Consider the following 16545-nt stretch of genomic DNA (forward strand, 5'->3'; position numbering starts at 1 on the left):
TTGTTTTTAATTCATAACCCTTTAATATGCAAATACGAGCCCAACAAGGAAAAGACAGACTTCATGTAATTCAGGACTACAAAGTTTTGTATCACGGAGAGAAATCCAGCTGTCTTTAAAAAAGGTGACCAGAAGAGAGAGAACCCTCCATCACAGCTAAGGCGGTGAAATCTTTATTAAGCGTGCAATCCATAAAAGGGATAAATAAACAAACAAACTAAATTAAAGGACACCAGCGTCCCTTCAGCAGCTGCAAGGGTAGATGGAGTGACAGTGCGCTGTGACATTAACACCACTAAGCCTCACTGCTGCCCTAGTGATCATAGACCGAGGCTCCTACAGCGCACGGAGCTCCCCCCCGCCTCTCTCTCTCTCTACTCAGTCCCTTCCCAGCTCTCTCTCTCTCCCTCTGTGTGTCTCTCTCTACCTGTGAGTCAGTGCTTTGTTTGCAGAGAGAGAGAGAGAGAGAGAGAGAGAGGGAGGGACAGTGAGGGTTAGATAGAGACATGCGTGTCCCTGTTTATATGAATCCTTCAAAACTCACGATGTAGAGCACAATATTCTTACAAAACAAAAAATGGACAGACATGAGTGACAGATATAAACACACACAGTGGCTGCCATTGTAGACGTCAACAGTACTGCAGCCGTTTCTCCTCACTGGGGCAGGTGGACCGGCCAGCTTTGGTTCAGTCCAGTCCTGCCTGGTTTGGTCCAGTCCTGTCTGGTTCCTTCTGCGCTTTGGAAAGTTTTGCAAGACGAAAAACAACCCACACACAAAAAACAGCTCTGAGAGTGAAGTTGCCAGCGCACTGAGAGGAGAATCCTCTCTCCATCCCTCATGGCCCAGTTCATCAGCCTGAGAGGCATCCCATCCCTCTGTCCCTCTGTCCCTCTCAGACCCAGTGTGTCAGTCGGGGCGGGTGTGTGTGGGGTGGGGTGCCGCCGGGCTGCAGGGGCACCGTCTCCCACATCTCCTCAGACAGTCCGGCGCTCACGCAGCTGTCCCTGGAGCAGCCGGACAGCCGGTAGCCCGCCTCTGACGCCCCCCAGACCCCTCGCAGCCTCCCCGCCAGCGCCCGTGAGGCTGCCCTGAGCCCCGCCGCCCGTCTCCCCCGGCTGGGGGTCCGACAGCGCCCGCTGGGGCCGTGGGGGGGCGGTGTGGAGATCTCAGTGAGGAAGCCCAGGCTCTGGGAGGGCAGACTGTACAGTGGCAGGCCACGGAAAATCTCCGGAAGCAGGAGGCTGCTGCTGCCGGTGCTGCTGCCGCTGGGGATGGGGGGCAGCGGCGCTGGTTCAAGCTGCGCTAACACGAAGCGCTCGCCGGCGCGGCCCTGCAGGTAGTCGGCGAAGATGCAGCTGAGCGAGGCGCTGAAGACGTCTGTGTACGGAGAGCTGCAGGCCGCCCCCGGCTCCTTGTCTCCGTCTCTCTCCCCAACTCCCCACATCCCAGACCGCCCCCCTGCTGCCCCGCCCTGGGCCCAGCTCTCGGCCCGCTCCCAGGCGGCCCGGCTCAGGATCAGAACCACCTTGCCCCCGTGCTTCTGCAGCTGGGACAGCCGGGAGTGCAGCCAGGGCACGGGGCCCAGCGCGCACAGCTCGGCCCGGCTCCACAGGTCCAACGACACAGAAAAGCCCAGCCCGGCCAGCGCCGAGCCCAGACAGCACACCCGCCCTGCCAGGGCCTCATCTGCCTCGGGGGGGTACAGCAGCACCACCTGCCCTCCCCCCACTGCACCTGCACACAGAGAGGGAGAGAGAGAGAGAGAGTGAGTGAGTGAACGTGGCTGACTGGGCAAAGGTTGAGGGAAGAAGGGAACAAGGGGGAGAAAATGAGAGAGTGATGGAGAAAGAGAGAGAGAGAGAGAGAGACTGGGGGGCGCTCACCTCTGATGTCTTCCCTCTTGCACACCTTCGATACCCAGCCTGCGGGAGAGGGACAGGCGCAGCATTAACGAGTGACACTAACGAGTGGCGGCTGATACAGCACAGAGCTCAACCGCTGAGCAGCACTGCCTTCCTGTCATTTACTGTATCCTAGACTGGGTGGGACCTGTGTGGTAGTCATGTGATAGTTTGGGGGGAGGGCAGCCAGTGTGGAACCACCCCCCCCGCACACCCCCACGATACGGGTAAGAGAGGATTGTAGTGGTAGGATGTACTACAGCTGTAGCCACACCCCCAGTGAGTGACCTCACATGTCATGTTCGCTCTAACAAGAATCAATAAAGTTAGTTCAAGTTCCTGAGAGCTCAAGTGAGTACAGACTCTTTCTCCCAAACAAAACAACACAACATGGTGTCAGAAATGGTTAGAACACGTCTTCATTGAAGAACAAGGCATCTGGAGTTTCAGCAGATCTTCAGGACAGAAAAAAGTACAGTAAGACTCTGATTTAAAACTAATATAAAGCAGTTAAAAGTTTAATGTGCTAGACACATTTCTAAGGCGCCGCAGAGCTGCTACAGAGGTGGTGCCCCACGTTGCTAGACAACCAAAGGAGACTGCCAGCTGCACCTGCAGATGGAAACACTGTATAAAAGCAGGGAAACCGAGAAAAGAGTTCAACTGACAAGACAAGCAGGAGGCTGCAAGCAAAAAAATAAATAAAGGGAGAGAAAATTGGTGAAAATGAGTCTCCTACACCTCTGACTACATATCAGATAACACCGCCTGGCGATTTTGATTTTTCAAGACCAGAAGAATTTGTTAAATGGCTTAGACGGTTTGAAAGATTCAGGGTGGCAAGCAGCCTTTCACAAGCCTCTGATGCACAGCAAGTGAACACACTAATTTACTGTATGGGAGATAAAGCAGATGAGATACTGTGTGGGTTTGGATTGACTGAAGCTCAACGCTCAACGAGTACACAACAGTTATAGACAAATTCAAGGAGTATTTCACAGGGAAAAGGAACATTATATTTGAGAGGGTTAAATTTAACTCAAGAAAGCAGGAACCGGATGAACCAGTGAATGATTTCATTACTTCCCTGTATGCCTTGGCTGAACACTGCAACTATGGGAATCTCAGAGAAGAACTCATAAGAGATAGAATTGTTGTGTGTCTCCGAGACATCAAACTATCTGAACGCCTACAGCTGGATAGTGCACTTACGCTAGAAAAAGCCATAACAATGGTCAGGCAAAGCAAAAATGTTCACAAACAGCAGGCAGAGCTCAGACAAGGGGAGAGTTGCAAGCAGTCAAAATCATATGGATCACTCAAACCTGCAATTCAAAATAGAGCACAGCCCAGACAACAAAAGTCAAAGAAGCAAGCATCAGTGAGACCACAGAAGTGCACAAGGTGTGTAAAGTCTCCATTTCATGTCAAGGATCTTTGTCCCACTAAGAATGTAACATGTCATGCTTGCAACAGGACAGGTCATTTCCAGAGTGAATGCCGTTCAAAAACTGTTCTCCAAGAATTACAAGAGCAATCAACCTCTGAGGAAGAGAATTTTTTCTAGGAGCACTTGAAGCTAAAATACGGGGCTGGTGCACAACACTTATGCTGAACCAGGACAAGATGCAGTTTAAAATGGACCCAGATGTCACTGCTATCCCAGAATCTATGTACACTGCACTTGCAAAGAAACAGCACATCCTATTAAGGAAAACAGACAAAGTGCTGATGGGACCTGGAAGAAATACCTTAAATGTGCGAGGAATCTTCTCTGCTCCTATAAAAAAAAATGGGAAAACAGTGAATGAGGATATCTACGTTGTGCGAAACCTCTTCACACCCCTACTGGGCAGACATGCAATCGAAAAACTAAACCTGATTGCTCGACTAGATACTCTGATGCAATGCCATTGGCTGGAAAAATTTAAAGATCTTTTCACTGGTTTGGGAGAACTTGAAGATGAATACCACATTGAGTTAAAACCAGGAGCAAAACCATACTCACTATCTGTTCCAAGACGAATTCCTGTTCCTTAATGCAACAAGTCAAACAAGAGATCTCTAGAATGGAGAAACTGGGGGTCATCACAAAGGTGGATGGACCAACAGACTGGTGTGCTGGAATAGTTACTGTTCCTAAATCGGACAACACAGTGTGAATTTGTGTGGACCTCACCAAATTAAATGAATCAGTGCGTCAGGAGAAATTCATCCTGCCTTCTGTAGACCACACACTAGACATGCTAGGCGGTGCTGCATTCTTCTCAAAACTTGATGCAAATTCTGGATTCTGGCAGATTTGTCTCTCAAAAGAATCTCAAAAGCTGACCACATTCATCACTCCATTTGGACGTTATTGTTTCAAGAGATTGCCTTTTGGAATTTCCTCTGCCCCAGAACATTTTCAAAAGAGAATGTGTCAAATTTTGGAAGGCTTGGAAGGCATCATTTGCCACATGGATGACATCCTTATCTTTGGATGCACCAGCGAGGAGCATGACCAACGAGTAGAAGCTGCCTTGACAAAACTGCAGAGTGCTGGAATCACGCTAAATCAGAAAAAGTGTGAGTTTGGCAAGACTGAAATTAGATTCCTGGGCCACAAGTTATCCTCACGAGGAAAATACAGCCAGACCCAGAGAAGTTGTCAGCCATTCAGAACATGCAGAAACCTACAAATGTTTCAGAAGTGTGCAGCTTCCTTGGAATGGTTAATCAACTGGGGAAATTAATTCCTGACTTGGCAGAGAAAACTAAACCCCTGCACGAGCTTCTTTCTCAAACAAATCTGTGGTCTTGGGATGCAGTACAGCAAAATGCATTCTCATTACTAAAAGCTGAGCTTGTGTCGACACCCATTTTAGCATTTTTTTATCCTAACAAGGATATCAAGGTTGCAGATGATGCCTCATCCTTCGGCCTAGGGGGCGTTCTCCTGCAAAACAACAATGCACAGTGGAAACCGGTAGCGTATGCCTCAAGAGCACTGACGCCCACAGAACAACGCTATGCTCAAATAGAGAAGGAAACCCTAGCGCTTGTTTGGGCATGTGAACGATTTAGTTGTTACCTCATAGGAGCACATTTCCTGCTTGAGACAGATCACAAGCCACTGGTGAGTTTTCTGAGTACCAAAAGCCTGGATGACCTACCACCAAGGCTACAGAAATTATGTCAGCAATGCTCATGGAAGATACCAATATTTATCTTGCCCACATCAGTACTAATCTTCCTGCTTCACAAAGCAGACTGAATCAAATCCGTGAGAATCTGCTTGCAAGTCATGACATTCTGTGAGAATGGATGGCCTCCAAATGTAAAAGGGACAGATGAACTGAGACTTTTTTGGCTTGAGAGACACACACTCTCTGTCCTAGATGGCCTTCTTATGAAAGGGAGCAGACTGGTGATACCTCCTTCTCCTTCTCCATCACGGAGATCAAGGCATTGCAAAGTGCAGGCAAAGGGCCAGTCAAACAGTGTGGTGGCCTGGCCTCAGCACCAGTTGGGTACTTTGGTGGAACGGTGTGACATTTGCAGAAAACTCAGAACACCCCCAGTTGAACCTCTACGAGTCTCAGAGTTTCCTGATTATCCATGGCAAAAAGTTGCCACAGATCTTTTTGAACTGCAAGGACATAAATACCTCCTTACAGTTGATTACTACTCCCGTTACGTGGAGATTGACAAGCTGTCATCTACATCTTCAGCAGCCATTGTGGAACATCTCAAAGCACTGTTTGCAGGACATGGAATTCCAGAGACAGTTGTGTCAGACAATGGACCCCAGTACTGCTGTTCTACCTTCAATTCCTTCGCAAAAGCATACGGATTTCAACACCTTACCAGTAGCCCACGACACCCACAGGCAAACGGAGAGGCGGAAAGGGCGGTCCAGACATTCAAACAACTGCTCTTGAAAACAGATGATCCTTATCAAGCTCTGCTAGCTTACCATTCCACTCCACTAGCAAATGGATACAGCCCAGGGGAACTTTTGATGGGCCGAAAGCTGAGAACGACTCTTCCAATTTTGCCAACACTCCTTCACCCCAACATTCCTAACAGGGAAAAGCTTGAGCAGTTTGAACGTTGCAGCCGAGAGAAGAGTAAACAAGCACATGACCATAGACACCGAGCCCGATCCCTGTCACCACTCACCACCGGAGAAAATGTCTGGATTTCTGACCAAAGAATGCCTGCTAAACACGCTCCAAGATCGTATGTGATGTGGACCCCACAAGGTGAGATACGGCGAAACAGGCGACAGATTGTGCGTCTCACTAATCCTACAGAAGAGGAGAGTGATGTGGAAGTGCCTTACTTACCTGATAGAGAGCCAACAACCCTGGCACAACCAAATGCACCTGCTGATCCTCAGCCACATATGCCAATCCAACCTCATGTTGAGAGGCGAGGAACTTTTACAAAATCTGGACGATTATCAGTTCCTCCCAAAAGACTGAATCTGTAGTTTGCTATAGCTAAAAATATGGCAAGTGAATTAAGAGGCAGAATTAACCTCTCACTTAGCCTGGAGAGCTCAGGCAGTCTACCCTGGACTCCATAGTTAGAACTGTTAAAAAAAAAGTGTTTGAGTTAAAAAAAAAATGTTTAAACAAAAATGTATTTATTTTACCAGAAGGGGAGATGTAGTGGTAGGATGTACTACAGCCGTAGCCACACCCCCAGTGAGTGACCTCACATGTCATGTTCGCTCTAACAAGAATTAATAAAGTTAGTTCAAGTTCCTGAGAGCTCAAGTGAGTACAGACTCTTTCTTTCTCCCAAACAAAACAACACAACAAGGATATCTTACAGGTCACTCACATGTAAGTATTGATTGTGTATTGTTTCATCTGTTTTTTAAGGAATAATCTTGTTTTAAAGGTATGCGTCCTCCCAGCAGCCCAGCTCAGTCCTGGGGGGACGTGCTGGACAGCAGCTCTGTGCTGTGATCACTTCACCCCACTGTGCCTCCCCAGGGGGACTGCTGACTGACCGCTGTGAGGGGCACTTCCTATTGGTCTACAGGTCTGATGATGTCCCAGTGTCACCCCCGACCCTCCCGGCACAGACACTCACCCTTCAGGGCGCCCTGCAGCAGACAGGAGCCCAGCACGGCCACGGTGAGCAGCAGCAGGGTGGCCGGGACCAGCAGACTCCAGGGCCCCCTAGCGACTGGGAGGAGCAACAACAGCACAGGTCAGACGACAAGCGCCGCAACCCAGGACAGTACCTGAGCGCTTGATAATAATGATAAATCACTACATCAACAACAACAGCAGTTATACTACTATACTAATAATAATAATAATAGGGTCAGCTGGGTTGTTTTCCATACACTGTGTACTTTACGCTTACCTGGGACAGAGAGACACTTTGGGCCCAGTGGTCTGTCTATCCCCTTCACTGAAGCCTAGAGAGAGAGAGAGGCAAACAGTTAAGAAAGTGAATCAGACCACAAAAACACACACACGTCGCACAAAGATAGACAAACACACACACACTCATGTCATACTGATCCACACACTTGCTCACATATACAGACAAACAGACAAACGCACACACATTGAACAAAGACACTGTACAGAGAGAGAGCAGTGAGGGCTCCTACCATCAAACACGGAGAGGGGTCAGAGTCCGTGATGGGGAACTCTCCGGTTCTCTGCAGAGACACACGGACACACAGACACAGAGACACAGAGACACAGGCAATGAGTTGAGGCAAATATCTCTTAACAGATTTGACAAAACAGTGTCTGATCATATGTTTCTGAAATCTATATATATATGGGATGTATTTTAAATAAATTGTATTCTGAAATCCATACATTTATTTTATATGTTGAAAATGTTCTGCAATATATTTTCAAAATATAACATAAATAAATGCATTACAGACTAAGTAAATCCCACATATTCTAAATATACAAAAAAGGGGGCAATTGTGGCCATATGGAAATTATAAAGATCTCACTTTATATATCAATGTATCTGTGTTCCACATGACCAGAGCTGGAGACCCGGCTGGACCAGACTGGACTGTAGATCAAATACCTGGATCAGGACTTGTGATTTCCCTGCTTGCTGCCACCCGGTGAACATCCTGTCCTTGATCAACTGGCAGTCAGAGGGCCTCGAGGTGGGGCCCCGGCACTGCCACAGTTCAGCCTCCACCTGGCAGGGTGTGGTGATGCTCCAGAACAGCGCCGTTCGGTTCTGCCGTGTCTGGTTCTTGCTCACGGACAGGGTCAGATTATTCCACATCGCCTGCTGTAGCTCTGAGAGAGGGAGAGGGAGGAGGAGACAGGGAGAGAGGGAGAGGGAGAAGGGGAGTCGTCATTAATAATGTAATATGTTATAATAATGTATAATACTAATAATATCATTGCCTTGTCTATGAAACGTGTGCACAGCTCCCTACTCACCTGTGTTGTTCTCAAAGGGACAAATCAGGTGACGCACAGAGTCTTTATCGGCCTCACTCATCCACCACACCTGAGAGAGAGGGGGGCAGAGTGACACGGGGTCCAAAACACTACGCATGCCGCACATGCAACAATACAGCCACATCATGTGAATATCATGTTTGTAAATATGTCTGTTGATATCTGTGAGAGTCCTTCATTGCTGTGTTTATTATTCCGGCTCCTGCATTTTAATTTGAAATAGAGAGGAAGCATATTAGTATGTACTGTACTGTTAGTTTGTTCTAAATTGTTAGTATGTAGTGTAAGTATGTAGTCAGAGTTGTAGTGTGTTTTCAGGCTGCAGTACCTCGAAGCACAGGCAGGGGGTGACACTATATAGGGGAATCCTCAGCTCAGTCTGGTTCTGAAAGGGATCCTGTGTCAGAAGAGATGATCAACATGACTCCGACACACGCAGAGAGGGAGAGAAAGAGAGAGAGAGGGAAGGAAGGAGGCAGAAAGAGATAAAGAAGTGACACAGAGACAGAGGACCTCACCAACAAATAGAAAAACAGACAGACAGACAGACAGAAAGGCAAACAGACACACAAAGAATGAGGGATTGAGATATAGACAGACAGACACTGAGGTTCCTAGGAGAAGCAGACAGGCAGACGGACACACAAACACGGAGTGACAGAAACACAGACAGACAGACATTATATTGCAACAATATGGATATTGGCATCTGCTAAGAAATATTATAATAATAACAGTGAAAGACAGACACACACACAAACAGACAGATAGACACAGACCATAGGGAGTGACAGACACACAGATAGTGAAAGATAGACAGACTGACCAGAGAATGGAATTGGCACACTCCATGCCTTCCTTGTTTCAGACACACCCCCATCTTGTTGGAGGGTCTAATATTCTTGTCGACCAATTGTAAGAAGGCCTCGCCCGTTTCCCGGTGAATCCCCGTGCAGACTGTGGGAACTGGTGCGATAACAAAGAGCCAATCAGAGCGGACCACAGACAGGGATCCAACCAATCAAAGCTCGCCCTTCTATCATAACTGGTAACCCGAGAAATAAGTGTAACACAATACCATACAAAACAACCAGTCAAGTTGGGGGTTGTGTTTCTGTTGTGTCGTACGTGCTGTAGTTGAATTGCTGTTGTGTCACAGCCAAAGTTGTGCTATAGGTTTTGTGTTTTTGTTATACTTTTGGTTGTTGTCTTTGTGCTCTCAAGGCTGTATAGCTGTGTGCACGGAATCTGTGGACACACACTGACCTTCACAGTCCAACATATGTGGCCACTGGCCATCTCTGGGACACCCTGCCAGAGAGGGAGGGAGAGAGAGAGAGAGGGACAGACGGAAAGAGGGAGAGAGAGTGAGTGGGAGAGAGTCAGGGTTAGTCGGCTGTGTTACAAAATTCTGATGACGACATCACAGCACAGTTTCCTCACTGTTTTACAGTAAATGTTACGTAACACTGTCTGACTGGAATAACAGCAATTTTTATGGCTCTGTCTCAGCACTGACACACACAGCTACACTGACACACACTGACACCAAACAGCTACACTGACACACTGACACCAAACAGCTACACTGACACACACAGCTACACTGACACACACTGACACCAAACAGCTACACTGACACACTGACACCAAACAGCTACACTGACACACACACAGCTACACTGAGATACACACAGCTACACTGACACACACACTGACACACACAGCTACACTGAGACACACACTGACATACACAGCTAGACTGAGACACACACTGACACACACACCTACACTGAGACACACTGACACACACACCTACACTGAGACACACTGACACACACAGCTACACTGACACACACTGAGATACAGCTACACTGAGACACACAGCCACACTGACACATACTGACACACACAGGTACACTGAGACGCAGCATGGCGGAAACTGCACAGCATAAAACAATGACATGGATCACGGCAGCCTGGCAGTGTGTGACAGTGCTGCACTTGGCTGTTGTCACACTACACTACAGTGCTGCTCTGTCACTCGGGAGCCTGTTGGGTCAGAGACAAGGATGGGGTGGAGGGGTTACCTGGGAGGGTCAGGTTGGTCGTGAGGGAGGTGTTCGGCCCGGCATTGGTGACCACCCACACATCACTGCCTAGCGGTACTGGGGGGAACGACACCAGAGACACGTGCACCTGAGGAGGACAACACACAGGTCAGAGAGAGACATAACACTCTGCCACTGCCACACAATAAGGTTGTAATAACATGGGTATGCATATAAATATATAGTGTAGCAATCTGGGACTGGGGGGTATATGTCCATCTGTGTGTTGGGGAGTGGGGGGTGGGGCACTTCGTGTTTTGTGCTTTTCACTGTTAGCGGAAAATGTTATTTCCGGGGCACAAGGACATAAAGAGGGGTGCCCTGGATACTGCCAGTCAGAGAATGAGAGTTCGAGAGAGATCCGAGTAAAGCCTGGGACACACCAGCGCGTCACAACATTTCAAACTTGAAGCCAGAGGCGTTGCCAGGATTGCAATACATTCAAGTGCAAACCAAAAGTAGGGGGGTCCGGGGGCATTCTCCTGTGTAAGAAAAAAAATGATATTGAACAGCTAAATGTATTCATCTGGTGCACTTTTTAATGAGTATTAATAAAAAATTTAACTAAAATTTTGGACGAAAAAGGAAAGAAAAACTGATCTGAAAACAATCTCCAGCCAGCAGCAATGTTAGCTAGCTAGCTAGACTCACACATTGTCAATCAGACATCAGCTCTTTACAGTAGCTTTACTTCTGATATTGTTCTTGGAATATTTTCATTAAATCATAAATATCTAGCTTAGCTATAAGCACTCACATTGTGTGGAAAAAACACCCTAATGTCTACCTTATGTCTCTTTGCTGGTTTCATCTTGATGCTTAGAAACAAATTGGCTAGCTAGCTGGCTACCTCGCCACATTCAGCGTTGTTAGCTGGCACAGGCAGTCTCACTACCGCCGGCAGCACTGAGGTCAACAGACCGCGACAGTTTTCCAGCAGCAAGCAACCTTAGAGCAGTGCCTTCGTTGGAGAGGACCCAAAACGTGCTAAAGTAACATGAATATAAGATGTGAGACACTGTGCTCTACCAAAAGGTTCTGGTCAGGTATGTAGGCTGGCTTTCACAACATTAAATCAAAATCAACAAAATGAGTGTTTCAATCGCCAAATCAGTTGCAGAGATGCATATGAGTCATGCATATGCTGCAGGGGAAACAAATTATTGCTTGAAGACTTATCAATTGGATTCTACAAAGGCAAAGTAAGGTCATCCCACTTTCTCTCTATGCTGAGCCCATGTTCCTCAATATCACAGTGAGTTAGGCTAGCTAGACCAGTGGCTCTCAAACTGAGTGCCATCGCACACTGGTGTGCCTTGGGAGATGGCCAGGTGTGCCTTGGAATTATTGATGATGATGATGATTTACATAGCTATAATCATACGTAAAGGTGTGCCTTGGATATTATTTTCATAAATGGTGTGCCTTGTGACAAAAACGTTTGAGAACCACTGAGATAAACTAGCTAGCTAGCTAAAGAGCCCTCTTCTTCACCAACCTGAGCTTGTAACGTTAGATGAGGCAGTGGCACTCTCACGCCCAGACTCATCTGCTGCTTCAGCTACAAGCCAGCTCGTCCTCGTCCTCCACCTCCTCTAGCCTCGCCTGCGCCTCCTTGCCTTCATGATCCTTTTTCTTTTTGAAAACGCTTCTTATATCCATAGCTGCCCTTCAACTCAAGTCTTGCCACCACCAGATGTCAACAATGACAAGCCCTGTAACCAGTGCGCTCTCTCTCTCTCGCTCTCTCTCTCTCTCTCACACACACAGAGGACCCAAAACATACTTGTGTTTTTGATCAACGATATCATATTATTTTCGAGGGTTTTAATGCAAGATCGGAATGACAGATGAATAGATCCAGGGCTATTTTTTATTATTATTATTTTTGTAAAAAAAAAAAAAATAGATCCGGGACTATTCATAAAACATTCAGGGCCGTAGCCCCGGACGCCCAGGCCTAATGATGCTGCTGCTTGACGCGCTGCGGACAGTGCCACGCCAACGTGTCTCCCAAGCGTCAAAAGGCAGAGATTTTGTGCAAAACAACAATACATACAGAACTATATTTTACATTTAAAAGTAAAAATAAATGTCAGTATTTTGGGAAAACCCCACTGAATCATCAACAGATAAGGAGGAGGTGGAGGTACAGGGTTGGGAAATTGACTTTTTAAATTAACACATCCACAATGGCTGGTGGATGCGCAATTTTAACAGCCACTTCGATTTTTTACAAGCCATTTTTTTCTCCAATTCAAATATATTAAAGAAAACGCACTAGCATATTCTGAATTGTTTCAATGCATTTGTTTTATTATTAATACATATTTTATTAACAACGTAATCTACTAACAATATGAGCTGGGCGGCTTTGTACTAGGCAAATTATTGATTGTGAGAGATTTATAACTGTGTTGATTGCGAGTGGCTGGTGTTAATTTCCCAACTTGTGGAGGAAGAAGATGAAGAAGAGATGTTGTTAATGAAGTCAGGGGATCCCTTGCATAGGAAATGCAAGCGCACAGCATTTGAACTTCATGAAGGATATAAGACCTGTTTCAACACTGTGATCTGTGCCATGGCAGAATAGCACAGTGAGATGAGGTATTGTTTAATTAAATACTGAATATACTGGGGTAGCAGTGCTCAGTCCACTTTTTTCTTTGTACTGAATAAATGCTCTTCACTGCATATTGTGTAAAAAAGCTTGCTTGGATTTGTAAAATACAAAAGTAGTAATTTTACTGTTCTAAAAATAAAGAACATTTACCTTTGTTTAATAATCATTCGTACTGTGTGTTTTTAAACATTGATGAGTTCATTTTTTGTTTGTGTATGCTTATATTTATATGTGTGTGCTTTATGTCCTGTTTTGATCTGGACCCACCTCCCGGTTAAAACAAATCTCCCAGCCGATCAGTGATTATACAGTTTAATAAGGTATAAACTCCGGTGGGTGTGGAGAAGGGATATATATATATTCATTATATTAATTATAGGCTATATGGATCAACTTCCTTTCCTAATATGAAGGAGACATTGGATTCAAACCCCATAGGCAACTTTGAAAACCAGTTCTTCTTCTTCTTCTTCTTCTTCTTCTTCTTCTTCTTCTTCTTCTTCTTCTTCTTATTATTATTATTATTATTATTATAATTACTTAATACATCTGTGCCATAATGTACAACATTCTGAGTGATGTCACCACTATAATTGGACTGCCATTGGTCAAGAAGCGTCGCGTCAAAAATTGCTCTGGGAGAAATCTTGACATGGCGAAGTAGCATGTAGGGGTAGTAGCTAGGAGTGTTGCTCCAGTTATTCTGTTCATCAATAAACTTGCAGAAAAGCAGAGAATGCTACATTGGTGTTTACAGTGGGATCAAATCCACACCACAATCCACCCAAAAAGGAAAGAAAATTGATTCACCACATTCAGCAAGGAGAGCGGGACAGCGGGGGCCACCTTGTGGGGGGTTCCTAAGGATGAGCTGGGGTGCCTAAGGCTGAGGATCAGCGGGTTGTACTAGAGGCCCGGACAATCTGATACGGAGTTCTTCGGTGGGCGGAGCCGCTCTGTCTTCTCCACAGTGAGTGGGAAGCAGACCGTGAGACTGGTCTGGGTGCCGTTTGAAAAGGGTGCCACCAACAAAACCCAGTTAGAGGAAGATGCCAAACCCGAAGTAGCAGAAAAGCAGAGAATGCTACCATACATATACACGCATAGTTACTGATATTATTATTATTATTATTATTATTATTATTTTTATTTCTTGGCAGACGCCCTTATTCAGGGCGACTTACAACATAGCACTCACCTCACGGCTGTCATTGCCTTCCGAGCCTGCGGGGGTCAGTTTGACATGCAGCTTCTTGCATGGAATGAATCGGTGCGGCACAAAGATGCACACCTGGACAGAGGCTGTAAACACACAGAGAGGCCAGCAGGGGCAGCAGTGAGGAACACATAAAAACAGGGTAAACATTAAAAAAACAACTACAAACTACTGACTAAAGACAGACCAACAGACAGAGAGACAGACAGGGTACAGTGCAGGGGTCTGACCTGTCTGGCTCTCCAGGCCACTCCCCGCCTCGCTATCCAGATCGTCCTCGCCCGACTGATCGTCCACCCCTGGATGACCTGCAACCACAGACAGCAGCTAAATATGGCTCTGCGCAGCAACAGTATAAATAGCAATGGCAGCAGCTGCGCAGTGCAGTGGTCACGGTGGTTGCAGCTGCGGTGCAGGCAGTTGGACAGACCCAGGCGGAGCTGCGTACCTCCCACGCTCAGGGTGACTCGGACCCGCAGGCACAGCCTACAGTGCCGCCCCGGACCCCCCTCCGCCTGGCAGCACAGCAGGGGCTCGACGTCCAACCGCGTCACGACCACGTGGGGCCCCTCAGGGTCCAGCTCAGGCAGAAACACATCTGCACACAAACAACAACATAATTTCTCTCCCTCTCACCTGCCCATAGTCCTCTCTAATACCCCTGCCCCTCTGTTTGTGCTCTCCCCCCTCCCAAAAACATGAACGAGTTGCACGTTTGATTCTGTTAATTATTTAAAGCTGAATGTCGGCCCTCCACCCAATTACCCTCACCCCCAGCTCAATATATTACCCCCTCACCCCCTCACCACCACAGTACGCCCTCGATTTACCCCCCATAAATATCCCTGTCATGCTCTGGTGCTCTGGTGCTCAAATACACAAATAAAGACCCCCAAACCCTGTGGCCCCACTAGACTCACCCTCCACAGTGCAAGTGCAGTTGGAGACGCCCTGAGGAAAGAGCAGAGGAGAGACACATCAGGGGCCGCAGCGAACACACATTCCATGTGTAATTACTAATGGTAGGTAAAAACCCCGCTTCCTGTCTGTAATCTCTTCTGAAGTGTCTGCTGTGCATCTAGATATGATGCCCGACACAGAGCAGGAGGCTAGAGAGGCCCGTAGTTACATTAGAAATCATATTTGCAGAAAAGAAATACAAGCTGCTGGACGTAACCAGTGTAAAGAAAGCACTCAAACAGGACAAAATAGGCAGTCAGTGTGTCAGTTAGTCAGTCACTGTGTCAGTCAGTGAGTCAGTCAGTCAGTGTGTCAGTTAGTCAGTCACTGTGTCAGTCAGTGAGTCAGTCAGTTAGTCAGTCACTGTGTCAGTCTGTGCGTCAGTCAGTCAGTCAGTCAGTCAGTGTGTCAGTTAGTCAGTCACTGTGTCAGTCAGTGAGTCAGTCAGTCAGTCAGTTAGTCAGTCACTGTGTCAGTCTGTGCGTCAGTCAGTCAGTCAGTCAGTCAGTCAGTCAGTGTGTCAGTTAGTCAGTCACTGTGTCAGTCAGTGAGTCAGTCAGTCAGTGTGTCAGTTAGTCAGTCACTGTGTCAGTCAGTGAGTCAGTCAGTTAGTCAGTCACTGTGTCAGTCTGTGCGTCAGTCAGTCAGTCAGTCAGTCAGTGTGTCAGTTAGTCAGTCACTGTGTCAGTCAGTGAGTCAGTCAGTCAGTGTGTCAGTCAGTCAGTCAGTTAGTCAGTCACTGTGTCAGTCTGTGCGTCAGTCAGTCAGTCAGTCAGTCAGTCAGTGTGTCAGTTAGTCAGTCACTGTGTCAGTCTGTGCGTCAGTCAGTCAGTGTGTCATTTAGTCATGTAGTGTGTCAGTCAGTCTGTGTGTCAGTCAGTCAGTCAGTCAGTCAGTAACTTTTTTGGTCCAAATCTTCTTGATTTTTCAAAGGATTTACTAATTAACATATATTTTATATTGATCTATGTTCCTGTGTCTGTGTGAGTGTGTGTTTATCAGTGTCAGTGTCTCTCTGTGTCTGTCCGTCTCTATCTCGCACAAACGCATACACCCACACACAGCTCTGCATTCCCCTGTGAGCACAGATGGCAGGAAGGAGAATTTGCATGAGTTTGTTTTAGATTGTATCTTCTCACTCTTTTTCTTGTGTTTTCCCTGTTTCCCTGTGTGAGGGTGAGTGTGCGTATGTGTGTGTGTGTGGGGGGGGGGGTTAGTGTGTGTGTGTGTGTGTGTGTGTGTCAGCATAGCCAGGTCTCTGCACTGTGCAAGAGG

General features: G+C 46.9%; 1 protein-coding gene across 4 annotated transcripts in view; it reads right to left on the reverse strand.

Annotated features, from left to right (window-relative positions):
• Positions 1-16545, reverse strand: part of LOC136730719 (interleukin-17 receptor C) — a 27095-nt gene continuing 10550 nt past the window's right edge. For 2 of the 4 annotated variants that reach the window (XM_066697624.1, XM_066697625.1), the window contains exons 3-17: positions 15231-15261; positions 14759-14908; positions 14541-14618; positions 14293-14396; positions 10451-10559; positions 9627-9671; positions 9187-9326; positions 8689-8757; positions 8340-8409; positions 7969-8192; positions 7526-7576; positions 7273-7327; positions 6994-7089; positions 1888-1926; positions 1-1738 (exon numbers count right to left, since the gene is read on the reverse strand). In XM_066697624.1, coding sequence (XP_066553721.1) covers positions 897-1738; positions 1888-1926; positions 6994-7089; positions 7273-7327; positions 7526-7576; positions 7969-8192; positions 8340-8409; positions 8689-8757; positions 9187-9326; positions 9627-9671; positions 10451-10559; positions 14293-14396; positions 14541-14618; positions 14759-14908; positions 15231-15261 — 2103 coding nt within the window. In that variant the 3' untranslated portion in view covers positions 1-896. The remainder of the gene's footprint in view (positions 1739-1887; positions 1927-6993; positions 7090-7272; positions 7328-7525; positions 7577-7968; positions 8193-8339; positions 8410-8688; positions 8758-9186; positions 9327-9626; positions 9672-10450; positions 10560-14292; positions 14397-14540; positions 14619-14758; positions 14909-15230; positions 15262-16545) is intronic. The other 2 variants (XM_066697627.1, XM_066697628.1) reach the window with 2 other exon arrangements.

Source organism: Amia ocellicauda, chromosome 3, assembly GCF_036373705.1.
Source record: "Amia ocellicauda isolate fAmiCal2 chromosome 3, fAmiCal2.hap1, whole genome shotgun sequence".
Taxonomy (NCBI): domain Eukaryota; kingdom Metazoa; phylum Chordata; class Actinopteri; order Amiiformes; family Amiidae; genus Amia; species Amia ocellicauda.